Below are 18,702 nucleotides of genomic sequence, written 5' to 3'. Positions count from 1 at the left end.
TAAAATATATTTTGATTTGTCAAACACATTTTTGCTTACTACATGATTCCATGTGTGTTATTTCATAGTTTGATATCGTCACTATTATTCTACAATGTAGAAAAACCCTTGAATGATTAGGTGTGTCTGAACTTCTGACTGGTACTGTATATTTCCATGTGTGTGGGTGCATGTGTCTAGGCTACTTAGTCCTACGAGACCTAGGATTCAAAGTGGACCATTATATTGCATCAGAGGTGTGTGAGGATTCCATATCGGTGGGGGTCGTCCGACATGAAGGAAGAATCCAGTACGTGCACGACGTGCGCAACATCACCAGAAAAAATGTAAGCAGAACACATGTTTTTCCCTGTCTTTCTCTCTTCGCATTACTGACAACTGGATGGGTAGAGCAAACTTAATCTGAGTCAAGTCAAATAGAGGGAGGAGTGAGAAGGGATAGTACTAAGTTTGTCTCTATAGCAAAAATCCAATCCCTTCCCCAATGACTGATTTTGTTGTTGTGTAAAGCAGGTGCTTCATGAAACATTTCTTTCTGGTCCTTCTCTTTATTCAACATCTGAGGATTATCATCTGAACTGGTCTACATTATTCATATTATTTATCATATGGGAATAAATTGCCAAGAACCAAGGGCTAGTGCCTTTATGTCTCATGGAGTAGTCCTCAGCGTCTTTCGAAATGCAAACATTTGCACATATGACACACCCGTTTACTGCTTTTTCTGTGGGCTATTGCCTGTCCAGACAGGACAGTAGTGCCTTATTGTAGCTTAATGAGCCTCACCTGTTATAGTTATCGTGAATGCTCCCCTGCCCTACTTTGTGGATCCACAATGAAACATATACAGACACATGGGCTCTTGGGGGCTCTTTTGAGTGCTTTAACACAACACACACACAATACAGCAACACACAACATTAACCACACAAACCTTGATCCACCCAGCTTTCATCCCTGTTCATAACAAAATACAACTTCCCCCTCTACTCCCAAGTCATAGCTAAACACAACGCTCCACCACTGTGGCAGAGAGGGACGCGTTGCCGGGTTGCATGCGAGTCCTTGACGTCATCTGGGTTAGAGGACAAAGCACAGCCTCTTGTCAGAGTAAATCCCCCAGAACTCATTCATCCCTTTGTCAACGATTCAGAGCACTCCTCAAAGAGGGTCTGGGCCTGAAGAGCGTCGGCCTGGCTGTTTTGGGAACCTACAACCCCTCTCACATAACCCTTAGGCAGTAGGTAGTCAACGGCCACCACCCCCTCGAAGTGGCGTAAGAGTCTCAGCAGCACAGTAGCACTACTACTCTCTCTCTCTCTTTCTCTCTATTCTATTCAACAGGCTTTATTGACATGGGGAAAATGTTTAGATTGCCAAAGCAAGTGGAATAGATAGTAAACAAATTAACCATCAGAAATTAACTGTAAAAATGACACTCACAAAAGTTTCAAAGGAATCGAGACATTTCAAATGTCAAATCAAATTATATTAGTCACATGTGCCGAATACAACACTGACCAAGACGTGTGGTAGACAAATTACATATTTACCTGATCTATTTGATATTAAAGGTTAACAATTAATATTTAACTAATAGTAAGACATTTCTGTCCTACTAGTGTCTGTTTTTATGTTCTCCTCTCTAGTTCCCTGCAGATAATCTGGGTGTATGGTTACCAGAGATGGCTTGACCTGACAAATGAATTAAACACTACATTACATAGACAACAATGTGTCGGTGATCAGGCCTACCACTTAATGATGGTGTTGGAGTCGTGCCTGGTCATGCAGTCATGAGTGAACAGGGAGTACAGGAGGGGACTGAGCAAGCACCCCTGAAGGGCTCCCGTGTTGAGTTTCAGAGTGACGGATGTGTTGTTACCTACCCTTACCACCTGGGAGCGGCCCATCAGGAAGTCCAGGATCCAGTTGCAGAGGGAGGTGTTTAGTCCCAGGGTCCTTAGCATATTAATGAGCTTTGAGGGCACTATGGTGTTGAACGCTGAGCTGTAGTCAATGAATAGCATTCTCCAATAGGTGTTCCTTTTGTCCAGGTGGGAAAGGGCATTGTTGAGTGCAATAGAGATTGCATCATCTGTGGTGTGGGTCTGCTGTGGCAGTATGCAAATTGAAGTGGGTCTAGAGTTTCTGGGATTATGGTGATGATGTGAGCCATGACCAGCCTTTCAAAGCACTTCATGGCTACAGACGTGAGTGCTACAGTTCGGTAGTCATTTAGGCAGGTTACCTTTGTTCTTGGACACAGGCACTATGGTGGTCTGCTTAAAACATGTTGGTATTACAGACTTGGACAGGGGAGGTTAAAAATGTCAGTGAAGACACTTGCCAGTTGGTAAGCGCATGCTCGCAGTACACGTCCTGGTAATCCATCTGGCCCTGCAGCCTTGTGAATGTTGACCTTACTCACATCGGCTGCGGAGAGCGTGATCACACAGTCTTCCGGAACAGCTGGTGCTCTCATGCATGTTTCAGTGATATTTGCCTTGACGCGAGCATAGAAGTAGTTTAGCTCGTCACCAGGCAGCTCTCAGCTGTGCTTCCCTTTTGTAGTCTGTAATGGTTTGCAAGCCCATCCGACAAGCATCAGAGCCAGTGTAGTACGATTTGATCTTAGTCCTGTATTGACTCTACCTGTTTGATGGTTCGTCGGGGGGGGTATGATTTCTTATAAGCTTCCGGGTTAGAGTCCCACTCCTTGAAAGCGCAGCTCTAGCCTTAAGCTCAGTGCAGATGTTGTCTGTAATTCATGGCTTCTGTTTGGGGTATGTACGTATGGTCACTGTGGGGACGACGTCATCGATGCACTTATTGATGAAGCGAATGACATATATGGTGTACTCCTCAATGCCATCGGAGGTATCCCGGAACATATTCCAATCTGTGTTAGCAAAACAGTCTTGTAGCTTAGCATCTACTTCATCTGACCACTTTTTATTGACCGAGTCACTGATGCTTCCTCCTTTAATTTAAGCTTGTAAGCAGGAATCAGGAGGATAGAATTATGGTCAGATTTGCCAAATGGAGGGCGAGGAAGAACTTTTTATGCGTCTCTGTGTTTGGAGTGAAGGTGGATCAGAGGTTTTTTTCCTCTGGTTGCACATTTAACCAGCCGATAGAAATTTGGAAAAACAGATTTAAGTTTCTCTGCATTAAAGTCCCCGGCTACTAGGAGCGCCGCCTCTGGGTGAGCGTTTTCTTGTTTGCTTATGGCAGAAATACAGCTCATTCAATGCTGTCTTAGTGGCAGCCTCTGACTGTGGTGGTATGTAAACAGCTATGACAAATACAGATGAAAACTCTCTAGGTAGATAGTCTGGTGTACAGCTTATCATGAGATGCAATAGCTCGAGACTTCATTAGATATCGTGCACCAGCTGTTATTTACAAAAATACATTGTCCATCCCCCTTGTCTTTCCAGGCGCCGCTATTCTATCCTGCCAGTACAGCGTATAACAAGCCAGCTGTATGTTGATAGTGTCGTCGTTCAGCCACGACTGATATTACAGTTTTGAATGTCCTGTTGGTAGTTTAATCTTGCGCGTAGGTCGTGGATTTTATTCTCCAAAGATTGCTGTAGCACGCGTTCCAGCAGGTATATCTCACTTGTCACCCCCAAAGCCAATTCCTCCTTTGGCTGCCTCTCCTTCCAGTTCTCTGCTGCCAATGACTGGGACGAACTACAAAAATCTCTGAAACTAGAAACACTTATCTCCCTCACTAGCTTTAAGCACCAGCTGTCTGAGCAGCTCACAGATCACTGCACCTGTACATAGCCCATCTATAAATAGCCCAAACAATTACCTCTTCCCCTACTATATTTATTTATTTATTTTGCTCCTTTGCTCCCCAGTTTGTCTATTTTGCACACTCATCTACTGTCAAATCTACCATTCCAGTGTTTTAATTGCTGTATTGTATTTACTTCACCACCATGGCCTATTTATTGCCTTTACATCCCTTATTTCACCTCATTTGCTCACATTGTGTATAGACTTATTTTTCTACTGTATTATTGACTGTATGTTTGTTTTACTGCATGTGTAACTCTGTGTTGTTATATGTGTCGAACTGCTTTGCTTTATCTTGGCCAGGTCGCAGTTGTAAATGAGAATTTGTTCTCAACTTGCTTACCTGGTTAAATAAAGGTGAAATAAATCAATAAAAATTGCACGTTTGCTAGCAGAATGGAAGGAAGTGGGGCTTTATTTGATTGCCTAAGAATTCTCAGAAGGCAGCCTTTTTTATCCGCCTCCTCTTCACGCAAATCACGGGGATCTTGGCCTGTTCCCGAGAAAGCAGTATATTGTTCGCGTCGGGCTCGTCACACACGTTAAAGGAAATAAAGGATTCTGCCAGTCCGTGATGAGCGGCAACATTATGTACAAAATCAATTTTAAAAATAAGTTACAGAAAATGCTAATAAACAAGCAATAAAACACAATCGGTTGGGTACACGTAAAACGCCTTCTTCTCCGGCGCCATTATAATGCCATACATATTATGGCTATGTACAGTGTTGTAACAATGTGAAAATAGTTCAAGTACAAAAGGGAAAATAAATCAACATAAATTTGGGTTGTATTTACAATAATGTTTGTTCTTCACAGGTGTCCCTTCTCTTGTGGCAACAGGTCACAAATCTTGCTGCTGTGATTGCACAGTTGTATTTCACCTAATAGATATGGGAATTTATCAAAATTGGATTTGTTTTGAAATTCTTTGTGGGTCTGTGTAATATGAGGGACATATGTGTCACTAATATGGTCATACATTTGGCAGGAGGTTAGGAAGTGAAGCTCAGTTTCCAACTCATTTTGTGGGCAGTGTACACATAGCGACTCTTGAGAGTCAGGTCTGCCTACGCCTGCCTGTCTCAATAGCAAGGCAAAACTCACTGAGTCTGTACATAGTCAAAGCTTTCCTTGATTTTGGGTCAGTCACAGTGGTCAGGTATTCTGCCACTGTGTACTCCAGTTTGCTCTGTTCTTTTGGTTAATTATTTCCAAAGTGTTGAGTAAATATCTTTTTGTTTTCTCGTTTGTTCTCAATTGTGTTGCTGTCCTGTGGCACTGTGGGGTCTGTTTGTGTTTGTGAACAGAGCCCTAGGACCAGATTGCTTAGGGGGAATCTTCTCTAGGTTCATATTTCTGTAGGTGATGGCTTTTTTTATGGAGGTTTGGGAATAATTTCCTTTTAGGTGGTTGTAGAATTTAACAGCTCTTTTCTGGATTTTGATCAATCGTGGGGATCGTCCTAATCCTGCTCTGCATGCATTAGTTGGTGTTTTATGTTGCACACAGAGTTTTTTTTGCATAATTCTGCATGCAGAGTCTCAATTTGGTGTTTGTCCCATTTTGTGAATTTTTGGTTGGTGAGCGAACCCCAGTCCACACAATCATAAAGGGCGATGGATTCTATAACGTATTCAAGTATTTTTAGCCAGATCCTAGTTGGGATGTTGAATTTTAAGTTCCATTTGATGGCTTAGAAGGCCCTTCTTGCTTTTTCTTTCATATCGTTCACAGCTTTGCAGAAGTTACCCTGGGTGCTGTTATTGTGTGTGCTCTTGGGCAACGGTGTCTAGATGGAATTTGTATTCGTGGAACTTTTTTGGAACATTTAATCTCAGGGCTCAGGTCTGACATAATCTGTGGAGAAGATCTAAGTGCTGCTTTAGGTCCTCCTTGGTTGGGGACAGAAGTACCAGATCATCAGAAGACATTTGACTTCAGATTCTAGTTGGGTGAGGTCGGGTGCTACAGACTGTTCTAGTGCCCTCGTCAATTTGTTGATATATATGTTGAAGAGGGTGGGGCTCAAGCTGTCTCCCTGTCTCACCCCACGGCCCTGTGGAGAAAAAGGTGTGTTTTTTTTGTCAATTTTAACGCACACTTGTTGTTTGTATACATTGATTTTATAATGTTGTATGTTTTTCCTCCAACGCCGCTTTCCATCAATTTGTATAGCAAACCCTCAGGCGAAATTGAGTCAAAAGCTTTTATGAAATCAACAAAGCAATGAAAAACGTTGGTTTTGTTTTGTTTGTTTGTTAGTAAGGGTGTGCAGGGTGAATATGTGGTCTGTCGTATGTTAATTTAGTAAAATTACAATATGACATTTGCTTAGTAGAGGAAATGTAAGTGCCTGCTGTTAATGATAATGCAGAAGGTTTTCCCCAAGGTTGCTATTGATGCATATCCCACGGTAGTTATTGGGGTCAAATTTGTCTCCACATTTATGGGTGGGGGTGATCAGTTCTTGGTTCCAAATATTGGGGAAGATGCCAGAGCTGAGGATTATGTGAAAGTTTTCAGTATAGCCAATTATAATTTGTGGTCTGTATATTTGATCATTTCATTTAGAAATCCATCAACACCACAGGCCTTTTTGGGTTGAAGGGTTTGCATTTTGTCCTGTTCATTCAATGTAATTGGAGATTCCATTGGGGGTTATATACTATCCTATGTTGGGGTTGTTTGGTAATATGGATGGGGGGAGGTGACGCTATGTAGGGATAGAGTAGAGGGGATTGGGAATGAGAAAAGGCCCTGACTACAGATGGGTACAAATGTTGGGGCATTGACTTGTGTTACACTCAGTCTGACAGTAGGTGGTGCTGTTGTCTCACACAGATAGAAGAGTGGGGCCCATTTGACCTGGTGATAGGAGGAAGCCCCTGTAACGACCTATCTATCGTCAACCCCGCCAGGAAGGGACTGTACGGTAAAAAACTTAATTAAAAAATATCAATTGGGCCTCCAGGGTGGTGCAGTGGTCTAGGGCACTGCATCGTTTGGCTGGTAGGGATATCCTTGTCTCATCGCGCACTAGTGACTCCTGTGGCGGGCCGGGCACAGTGCACACTAACCAGGTCGCCAGGTGCACAGTGTTTCCTCTTACACATTGGTGCGGCTGGCTTCCGGGTTGGATGCGCGCTGTGTTAAGAAGCAGTGCGGCTTGGTTGGGTTGTGTATCGGAGGACGCATGGCTTTCGACCTTCGTCTCTCCCGAGCCCGTACGGGATTTGTAGCGATGAGACAAGATAGTAACTACTAACAATTGAATACCACGACATTGGGGAGAAAAGAGGGTAAAAATTCACACACAAAAAAAATCTATTAATCTTAATCAAACTTCAATAAATGTGTTACGAAGCATGCTTCACTTCACTCCAATTACACTCCATGCCAAGTGTTACAGGCTGAAGTGGCAGGGAAGTAGTTCTAATAAAATGTCATTTCTATACATTCCCTCTTATATGCATAGTATAAACTTATACTTTGTTTTCCATATACATTAAAGGTACAGCAATCAAAGAGATATTTGCAATTGATATATATTGTTATTCAGTCAACATTGGACGGTATTAAAAATCTCCTCATCCCCCGTCTGTCTGTCTGTCCAGAGGGCACAGGGAGGTTGTTCTTTGAATTCTACCGCCTGCTGAGTGAGGCCAAGCCCAAGGAGGGCGAGGACCGCCCATTCTTCTGGATGTTCGAGAATGTGGTCGCCATGGGCGTCAATGACAAGAGGGACATCTCTCGTTTCCTCGAGGTTTGTTATATCCACAATATCAATACAATACAAGTGACAATCTCAGAGGTCTTTGGCATTACTTCATTAGAGCGTTTTAAAGTTGTTGTAGTCTTTATATGTCGTTGTGGACTCACAACATAACACAAAGGCATAAAAGCGAAAATGTGTAACCCATGATAGATAGCTGTGCTATGTTAAATGTATATATGTGTGTGTGTGTGTGTGTGTGTGTGTGTGTGTGTGTGTGTGTGTGTGTGTGTGTGTGTGTGTGTGTGTGTGTGTGTGTGTGTGTGTGTGTGTGTGTGTGTGTGTGTGTGTGTGTGTGTGTGTGTGTGTGTGTGTGTGTGTGTGTGTGTGTCCGACAGTGCAATCCAGTGATGATCGATGCCATTGAGGTGTCTGCGGCTCACAGGGCTAGGTACTTCTGGGGCAACCTACCAGGGATGAACAGGCTTTAAGGTAACACTTCTACCTTTTTCTTCAATCAGTGGAACTGGATCAACAAGTGGTTTTATTTCAGTATATTACACACTCAGTGATGCCCACAGTCTACTTGTTTTCCTATAATAACACAGTCTTTCATATTACTGTTTTTCATTTACAATACAAAAATGACCTAATTGCATGGTTGGTAACTACACAGTTATATCCTATGAATTACTTTACTTTGGTAGTTGTCAATTGTATTGAAATAAGTCAATGCCAGAAAGTACACATGGTTACCAATTGAAATCTAGTAGAAACATTACCGTAAATTAAATGGCCATTTATGGATATCTCGTATTCCATATCACATTACTATTGTTCATGTGCCAGGCCTCGGTGTGCATCTGGGATGGACAAGCTAGAGCTACAGGACTGTCTGGAACATGGCCGTGTGGCTAAGGTAACACTATCTACCTTTTCTTCAATCAGTGGAACTGGACAAAAATCAACAAGTGGTTTTATTTCAGTATATTACAATATACACTCAGTGGCCAGTTTATAAGGTACCCCCATCTAGTACCGGATGGGACCCCCCCTTGGCCCCCCAGAACAGCCTGAATTTTCTGCGGCATGGACATGTTGCTCAATTGGTATTAAGGGGCCCAACGTGTACCAGTAAAACATTCCCCACAACATTACACCATCACCACCAGGCTGTACCGTTGACACCAGGAAGGATGGGGCCATGGACTCATGCTTACGCCAAATCCTGACTCTGCCATCAGCATGACGCAACAGGAACCGGAATTCGTCAGACCAGGCAACGTTTTTCCACTCCTCAATGTCCAGTGTTGGTGATCGCGTGGCCACTGGAGCCGCTTCTTCTGTTTTTTTAGCTGAAAGGAGTGGTACCCAGTGTGTTCGTTATTTGCCTGTTTGCGGCCCGCCATTTAACTTGCTCGATTCTTGCCATTCTCCTTTGACCTTTCATCAAGTAGCGTTTTTTGCCCGCTGACTGTATGTTTGTCGCACCATTCTCTGTAACTCCTGTTGTACATGAAAATCCCAGGAGGCCGGCCATTTCTGAGATACTGGATCCGGCACGCCTGGCACAGACGATCATACCACGCTCAAAGTTGCTTTGGTCACTCGTTTTGCCCATTCTAATGTTCAATCGAACAATAACTGAATGTCTCGATGCCTGTCTGCCTGCTTTATATAGCAAGCCACGGCCACATGAACCATTTTTGTGAATGGGATTTTGTAGCCAATAAACTGGCCACTGAGTGTATATTTCACAATATCCCACAGAAAACACACACCATATGATCAAAAGTATGTGCTCGTCAAACATCTCATTCCAAAATCATGGGCAATAATATGCAGTTGGTCCCTCCTTTGCTACACTAACAGCATCTACTCTTCTGGAAAAGCTTTCCACTAGATGTTGGAACATTGCTGCAGGGACTTGCAGGGCTTCCATTCAGCCACAAGAGCATTAGTGAGGTCGGGCACTGATGTTGGGTGATTAGGCCTGGCTCGCACTCAGCATTCCAATTCATCCCAAAGGTGTTCGATAGGGTTCATTGAGGTCACGGCTCTGTGCAGGCCAGTCAAGCGAACAGAAAACAGAGTCTTTAATCCAGTAACTAAATGCAAACAAAAAACACAACTTTCACTCGAAATGAGACAAACTGGAGACTCTTCAACACCAATCTCAACAAACCATTCCTGTATGGACCTCGCTTTATGCACTGGGGCATTGTCATGCTGAAACAGGAAAGGGCCTTCCCCAAACTGTTGCCACAAATTTGGAAGCACAGAATCGTCTACAATGTCATTGTATGTTGTAGCGTTAAGATTTCCCTTCATTGGAACTAAGGGGCCTAGCCCAAACCATAAAAAACAGCCCTAGACGATTATTCCTCCACCACCAAACTTGACAGTTTACACCACTCCAGCCGAACTTAGGCTTGTGTGCAGCTGCTCGGCCATAGAAACCTTTTTCACAAAGCTCCCGACTAACTGTTCTGGTGCTGAAGTTGCTTCCAGAGGCAGTTTGGGACTCGGTAGTGATTTTTGCAACCGAGGACAGATGATTTTTAAACGCTACGCGCTTCAGCACTTTCTGGTTCTGTGAACTTGTGTGACTTCGCGGCCTAGCCATTGTTGCTCTTAGACTGTTCCACTTCACACTAACAGCACTTACAGTTGACCGAAGCAGCTCTAGTAGGGCAGAAATTTGGCGAACTGACTAGTTGGAAAGTGGCATCCTATGACGGTGTTACGTTGAAGGTCTTTGACCTCTTCAGTAAGGCCATTCCACTGCGAATGTTTGTCTATGGAGATTGCATGGCTGTGTTTATTAATTTTTATACACCTGTCAGCAACGACTGTGGCTGAAATTGCATAATCCACTAATGTGAATATATATATTGTATATTCTATTACAGTACAGTACAGATATGAATAAAACCACACTCAGTCCTTCTGTGTCTCCTTCAATATATACAGTTCCGGTCAAGAACATCTTAAATAAGATATCTTAATCATATCCCCCACCAAAAAAAATACAAAAAATAGCACTTGTCCTTTCCTACTAGCACTGACTTTGCTGATAACTTCTTTATTGAGGAAGAATTTACTTTCTACAACTGTGATATGTGGTTGTCTCACCTAGCTATCTTTAATATGAATGCACTGTCAATCGCTTTGGATAAGAGTGTCTGCTAAGTGACTAAAATGTAAAGGTCAAATGTCATAGTCCCAAGGTCCAGAACAGACTATGGGAGATGCACAGTACTACATAGAGCCATGACTACATGGAACTCTATTCCACATCAAGAAACTCATGCAAGCAGTAAAATTTGATTTTAAAAAATGATAAAAAATACACCTTATGGAACAGCAGGGACTGTGAAGAAACCAGAGGTGGGACCAAGTCATTGTTTTACAAGTCACAAGTAAGTCTCAAGTCTTAGCACTCAAGTCCCAAGTCAAGTCTCAAGTCAAGACCGACAAGTCTCAACTACTAAACTGAGTTTCGAGTCCTAAACAAGTCATAATGTGCTCTTCACCAAATGTAATACCTTTTCATATTAGTAATAGTTAGTATATTACATTTACGCAAATCATGAATGCTTTAAAAAAATATATTTATTTACTACTTTCCAAATAAACTTTATATTTCCATGGAAATATATGGGTAGCCAGGAGAAAGACCGTGAGAAAGACCCCCCCCCCCCGTCACGATCGTCGTATTGAGGAGAACAAAGCGCAGCGTCGTGTGAATGTGTGATTTAATGAAAGACGAAAAAAATACGAAATACACTAAAACAAACTAAAAAGATGAACGTGACTGCTATCGAAACACTGTGCTAACATGCAACATAACATAGACATTAACCCATGAAATACCCAAAGAAGATGGCTGCCTAAATATGGTTCCCAATCAGAGACAACGATAAACAGCTGCCTTTAATTGAGAACCAATCTAGGCAACCATAGACATACATAAACACCTAGATGGTAAACAACCCCATGAACCTACAAAAAAACCTAAACAGTACAAAAACACATACATCACCGATGTCACACCGTGTCCTAACCAAAATATATAAAGAAAACAAAGAATACTCAGGTCAGGGCGTGACCCCCCCCCCCCCCCCCCCCCTCCCCCCCCCCTCAATAGCGATTGACTATCGAGGATCGCTAAGAGGCGCAATCAGGCGATGTAGGCTTGTACACAATTGCCCAACCTTAACCCATACATCCTTTCTGTATGTGGTTTCAGTAGGCTAAGGTATGTCAATGGTTTTAGGAACAGCAGTAAAGTCGGGCAGGATTTAGGCTACCAACTGCAATTGGTTGCAATGATCACATTCCCGCACTGATGACTGTGTGGAGGCTCATTGATTTAACGTTACGTTAGCCTACATTCTACACTAGTTATAAATTATATAGCTGTCGGCTATATTAGCCACGATTCTTTGTGCAGCTTCAAATGTTGAACAAAGTTAGAAATTGTTGCGCCTCCCTCTGTAATTTTCTTCCTGCACGTTGCAATCTGTTTTTTGTTGATACAGCAGCGTCTTTATATCTGAAAATAATAATTTGGGGTATCATCTTTCCAAGCTCTCCATCTGAATTCACCCGCCGACGTTCCTCTGTACAGCCACGCACAACTTTTTCTCAGCTGGCACGATTTGATTGGCTGCTGTCCAGTTCAAACTGTAATCTGTTAAATGAAGAGTTGACACGCTGCACACTTTTTTTTAATAGCATCAATTTTATATTTGGGCTTGGGGAGGGTATCAAGTGGGTTTGAGTCAAAAGGCTCAAGTGCAAGTTAAGTCATGAGTGTCACGGCTGGCTGAAGGACTGGACCAAAATGACAAAGACAAAACGAAGAACAACAAACCACCCGTGAAGCTTTGGGCTATGTGCCCTGAACAACTACATAGTTAACTTCCCACAAAACAGGTGGGGGAAAAGGGTACCTGAGTATGGTTCTCAATCAGAGACAACGATAGACAGCTGTCCCTGATTGAGAACCATACCAGGCCAAGACATAGAAATACAAAACATAGAAAAAAGGACATAGAATGTCCACCCTAGTCACACCCTGGCCTAACCAAAATAGAGAATAAAAAGCCTCTCTGGCCAGGGCGTGACAACGAGTCATTGGTGTTAAAGTCAAAGTCGATTTGCAAGTTATCATATTTCTGACTTGAGTCCAAGTCATGTGACTTGAGTCCACACCTCTGGAAGAGACACATGCATACACACACTTGATAACATAAGCACTATACACACACGTACACATGGATTTTGTATTGTAGATATGTGGTAGTAGAATAGTGGCCTGAGGGCACACACAAAATGTAAAATTGTATAACTGCCTTCCTTTTGCTGGACCCCAGGAAGAGTAGCTGCTGCCTTGGTAATTTCCACTTATTTTAGAAGAAATAGTGAATCGAGCAAAAGGGTCAATATTTTGATCGCATCTGTATAGTGTTAATATGAGTGTGTATTTTCTCTGTCCTGTAGTTTGGAAAGGTGCGCACCATCACCACGCGCGCCAACTCCATCAAGCAGGGCAAAGACCAGCACTTTCCCGTCATGATGAATGGCAAAGAGGACATTCTGTGGTGCACCGAGCTGGAGAGGTGAGACCAATGATGTGTATAAACCCTGGATGACTAACAGGAAGAGCTGTATTGAAGCCACCGCACAGCCATCTTGGTACTCCTCAATTGTAAAAGATTTTGGAAGCTTTAGAATACGCTTTTATTAATGTCTATATTTGTTTTTGACACATTTATTCTACTACAAACACCTTCATGTATGCTTTTAAATTATATTATGTGAGTTAAACATAAAGATAAAAACATTTTCCTTCATGTATTTTCGAGAGTACTAATGTTACTGTCCCATCTGCAACAAAGAACAACTTAAATACACATTTCTGTCCTTAGAACATTTTATTCATATACTGTAGAATTCCATGTATTCCTATGGAGGACTGCTCCTAAAAGGGTGTGCCAATATGGCCAACCGGTAGCTTCAAAGCCTCTCATTGGCTAATACATAGCATTAGCAATCCAGGTTTTATAAACATCATTGGGTGAGACCAAGACCCACAATTCTATTCAGACTGTGCCACTCACACGTTTAGAAACTGTTCTAATCCTCTGTTCCCTCCAGGATCTTTGGCTTCCCGGTCCACTACACAGATGTGTCCAACATGGGCCGCGGTGCCAGGCAGAAGCTTCTGGGCAGGTCCTGGAGCGTACCTGTCATCAGACACCTGTTTGCCCCTCTGAAGGACTACTTTGCATGTGAATAGCGCCCTCCCTAACCAACCTCTCTGTAGTTCTAACTTGACATTGGCACTTCAATCAGAAGTGCCAAAGTCAAGTTAGACAATCTTGTTATCCCCTGGTAGGCAAAAGCCAAAGTGTTATTTTAGGGTTTTAAGGTTTTATACACTGCTTTTACTTGTTAACAAATTACTTCCCCTCATGTTGTCTTTGAGTGGATTTGTTGTAATCACAAAGTCAGACATATTTTTATGCCACACTGATTTTCTAAAACTAGAGAAAGTTATATATAACAATTTATATAGATCTCTTTATCAATGAGTAGGCATTTTTGTTTCATTTTCATGATGTCAACATTGGGAAATGTACGTGTTCTTCTCCCAAATGCCAATGTGAAGTAATACTTGAAACCATTCAATACAAAAATGTCCAATCGAGCTGAGAGACAATCAAGAACGCTCCATTCTCAGCCATGCCAAAATACATTTAAAAAATGTACTGTAAAATCAATACAAAGACGTAAAGACATCTCAATATTGGACATTTTGACATTTGTCATGTGCTACGGTTCTAAAGTATCCATATTCTTGAACTGGAAGTTAGTTTTTGCTTTCACCAAATATAAGTGAGAGTTACCTCATCATCCAGGGCATCTGAAAACCCATCTTGGCTATCTGTACAAAAAGTCACTGGAATGTTTTATAGAAATAGTATACTTCATTTTTATACTGTATATATGAAAATGTTTACAAGATTTAAAAAATATTTGATTGGACTTTGGGAGTTTCATTGTCCCAATGTCATCTTAAATTTCTATTTTTAAATCTGTAAATGTCAGTGGTTGATAAACCCCAGTATGGTGCATAGATATCCTCACCATTGTTAAAATGCTCTGGACTTCAGATTGAAGTACAATATAAAGTTATTTTGGCTACTCATTTTGGCTACTTTTGTAGCCATTTTTTGTTTTGATAAATTAATGTGGAGAGTTTGCTGTGCAGTTTTAAAATATTGGACTTTTTTTGCTGATTTTACATAGCATATGTTCACAGTGGAGACCTGCCAGTTATTTGTTTTTTACTGAGTACTACTCAGTACTACTCACTCGTTCATGGTGCCTTTTAGCAGTCTGTTCAAAGAGCTTACTTTAGTAAAACACTGACTATATGTCATAACCAGCACTTGCATTACTTCAAAGGTTAATTTTTCTAAGATACCAAAATACAAAATATGTTTACATGCTTTATAAATGTAATGTAAATGTTTATTAATAGCACTGTATCCTTTTCATTTTGATGAATGTCATACTTATGATTTTGAATATTCAAAATGTTTTTTCTATTCTTTTTATGGCTTTTTATGACAACACCTTCAACATTTTTTGTTTTATATACTCAGATCTTCTGCTTACTTGCAACAAAAGCTGAAGTAGTAGCACAATATATACAGTGCCTTCAGAAAGTATTCATACTCCTTGATTTATTCCGCATATTGTTGTGTTACAGCCTGAATTCTAAACGGATTAAATATATTTTTTTCCTTACCCATCTACACATAATACCCCATAAAGACAAAGGTAAAACATGTTTTTAGACATTTTTGCTCATTTAATGAAAATGCAATATACCATTTACATAACTATTCACACCCCTGAGTCAATACTTTGTAGAAGCACCTTTGGCAGCGATTACAGCTGTGAGTATTTCTGGGTAAGTCTCTAAGAGCTTTCCACATCTAGATTGTGCAACATTTGCTCATTATTTTTACAATTCTTCAAGCTCTGTCAAATTGGTTGTTGATCATTGCAAGACAACCATTTTCAGGGTCTTGTCATATTTTTCCAAGTAAATTTAAGTCAAAACTGTAACTCGGCCATTTGGTTTTGTGTTTTAGGTTATTGTCCTGCTCATAGGTTTTGCCTATGACTGAACCAGATTTTGCCTGTGCTGAGCTCCATTACGTTTATTTTTTATCCTGAAAAACTCCCCAGTCCTTAACGATTACAAGCATACCCATAAGATGATGCAGTCACCACTATGCTTGGAAATATGGAGAGTGGTACTCAGTAATGTGTTGTATTGGATTTGTATTCGGGACAAAAATGTATTGCTTTGCCCACATTTTTTGCAGTGTTACTTTAGTGCCTTGTTGCAAACTGGATGCATGTTTTGGAATATTTTTATTCTGTACAGGCTTCCTTCGTTTCATGCTGTCAATTAGGTTCGTATTATGGAGTAACTACGATGTTGTTGATCCATCCTCGGTTTTCCTTCCTCTGTGGCAACTAAGTTAGGAAGAATGCCTGTACAGTGCCTTACGAAAGTATTCGGCCCCCTTGAACTTTGCGACCTTTTGCCACATTTCAGGCTTCAAACATAAAGATATAAAACTGTATTTTTTTTGTAAAGAATCAACAACAAGTGGGACACAATCATGAAGTGGAACGACATTTATTGGATATTTCAAACTTTTTTAACAATTCAAAAACTGAAAAATTGGGCATGCAAAATAATTCAGCCCCCTTAAGTTAATACTTTGTAGCGCCACCTTTTGCTGCGATTACAGCTGTAAGTCGCTTGGGGTATGTCTCTATCAGTTTTGCACATCGAGAGACTGAATTTTTTTCCCATTCCTCCTTGCAAAACAGCTCGAACTCAGTGAGGTTGGATGGAGAGCATTTGTGAACAGCAGTTTTCAGTTCTTTCCACAGATTCTCAATTGGATTCAGGTCTGGACTTTGACTTGACCATTCTAACACCTGGATATGTTTATTTTTGAACCATTCCATTGTAGATTTTGCTTTATGTTTTGGATCATTGTCTTGTTGGAAGACAAATCTCCGTCCCAGTCTCAGGTCTTTTGCAGACTCCATCAGGTTTTCTTCCAGAATGGTCCTGTATTTGGCTCCATCCATCTTCCCATCAATTTTAACCATCTTCCCTGTCCCTGCTGAAGAAAAGCAGGCCCAAACCATGATGCTGCCACCACCATGTTTGACAGTGGGGATGTTGTGTTCAGGGTTATGAGCTGTGTTGCTTTTATGCCAAACATAACGTTTTGCATTGTTGCCAAAAAGTTCAATTTTGGTTTCATCTGACCAGAGCACCTTCTTCCACATGTTTGGTGTGTCTCCCAGGTGGCTTGTGGCAAACATTAGACAACACTTTTTATGGATATCTTTAAGAAATGGCTTTCTTCTTGCCACTCTTCCATAAAGGCCAGGTCTTGGTAGATTTGCAGTGGTCTGATACTCCTTCCATTTCAATATTATCGCTTGCACAGTGCTCCTGGGAATGTTTAAAGCTTGGGAAATCTTTTTGTATCCAAATCCGGCTTTAAACTTCTTCACAACAGTATCTCGGACCTGCCTGGTGTGTTCCTTGTTCTTCATGATGCTCTCTGCGCTTTTAACGGACCTCTGAGACTATCACAGTGCAGGTGCATTTATACGGAGACTTGATTACACACAGGTGGATTGTATTTATCATCATTAGTCCTTCCATTTCAATATTATCGCTTGCACAGTGCTCCTTGGGATGTTTAAAGCTTGGGAAATCTTTTTGTATCCAAATCCGGCTTTAAACTTCTTCACAACAGTATCTCGGACCTGCCTGGTGTGTTCCTTGTTCTTCATGATGCTCTCTGCGCTTTTAACGGACCTCTGAGACTATCACAGTGCAGGTGCATTTATACGGAGACTTGATTACACACAGGTGGATTGTATTTATCATCATTAGTCATTTAGGTCAACATTGGATCATTCAGAGATCCTCACTGAACTTCTGGAGTTTGCTGCACTGAAAGTAAAGGGGCTGAATAATTTTGCACGCCCAATTTTTCAGTTTTTGATTTGTTAAAAAAGTTTGAAATATCCAATAAATGTCGTTCCACTTCATGATTGTGTCCCACTTGTTGTTGGTTCTTCACAAAAAAATGCAGTTTTATATCTTTATGTTTGAAGCCTGAAATGTGGCAAAAGGTCTCAAAGTTCATGTGGGCCGAATACTTTCGCAAGGCACTGTATGTTTGTAGTGGCTGGGTGTATTGATACACCATCCAAATGTAATTAATAACTTCACCCTGCTCAAAGGGATATTCAATGTCCCTTTTGTAAACACATGTTTATTCCTGAACTTATTTTGGCTTGCCTTAGCAAAGGGGTTCAATACTTAATGACTCAAGAGATTTCAGCTTTTCAATTTTAATTCATTTGTAAAAACATAATACCGCATTGACATTATGGGGTATTGTGTGCAGGCCAGTGACAAGAAGTGTAAAATGTCGAGGGGTGTGAATACTTACTGAAGGCACTGTATAAGGCTTGCTTGAGATGTATTATTTTATCAAGCATTTTAGAACATTATTAATCAATAGGCTTTTTTGTATGTTAGATTTGCAACATATTTTTATATATATGTATGATTTATATTTGGTGAAAAATACTTTCTCCAATAATACTGTACTTCCATTGTGCATTCAAATGTTTTTAAACTAAACGTGTTGTTTGAACAGGAAGTTATTCAAAAAGATCTGTCTCCTATGTTCGTACTTGTGTACTGTCTGGAAATGCAGCAAGAAAGTATTTATTTTTACTCATATATGTTACTTCTTTCTATTCAATAAAAACGGCTTTAATTATGTTCTTTACTATGTTGGTTTTCCTTGTAATTTCAACAGTAAAACACTGTAGAATCCACTGTAAAACACCTTAAATGTGTTTTACAGCATTAATGCTGTAGATTGCACTGCATATGGGTAAAATGCTGGAAAATACTGTTATTAATTTTAAGCCTCCTGTAAAAATGACTCTTAGTTTATTTCTTTACAGTAGTACCTGCTAAGAAAAGCAACTTCTGATAGTCAAAACCGGCAGACCTTCCCTGAGAACAGTCT

At 40.9% G+C, this 18,702-nt stretch overlaps 1 protein-coding gene across 9 annotated transcripts in view; it reads left to right on the top strand.

The window, feature by feature from the left end:
* Nucleotides 1-16,229, top strand: part of LOC124045762 (DNA (cytosine-5)-methyltransferase 3B-like) — a 73,486-nt gene extending 57,257 nt beyond the window's left edge. For all 9 annotated transcript variants that reach the window (XM_046365355.1, XM_046365352.1, XM_046365350.1 and 6 more), the window contains 7 exons: nt 181-326; nt 6,658-6,748; nt 7,431-7,579; nt 7,927-8,012; nt 8,378-8,447; nt 13,037-13,155; nt 13,694-16,229. In XM_046365355.1, the coding sequence (XP_046221311.1) occupies nt 181-326; nt 6,658-6,748; nt 7,431-7,579; nt 7,927-8,012; nt 8,378-8,447; nt 13,037-13,155; nt 13,694-13,835 (803 nt within the window). In that variant the 3' untranslated portion in view covers nt 13,836-16,229. The remainder of the gene's footprint in view (nt 1-180; nt 327-6,657; nt 6,749-7,430; nt 7,580-7,926; nt 8,013-8,377; nt 8,448-13,036; nt 13,156-13,693) is intronic.
* The last annotated feature ends 2,473 nt before the right edge of the window (nt 16,230-18,702 follow it).

Source organism: Oncorhynchus gorbuscha, linkage group LG10 (assembly GCF_021184085.1).
Source record: "Oncorhynchus gorbuscha isolate QuinsamMale2020 ecotype Even-year linkage group LG10, OgorEven_v1.0, whole genome shotgun sequence".
Classification (NCBI taxonomy): domain Eukaryota; kingdom Metazoa; phylum Chordata; class Actinopteri; order Salmoniformes; family Salmonidae; genus Oncorhynchus; species Oncorhynchus gorbuscha.
The sequence above is the reverse complement of the archived record's forward strand: the minus strand, read 5'-3'. Positions and strand labels throughout refer to the sequence as shown.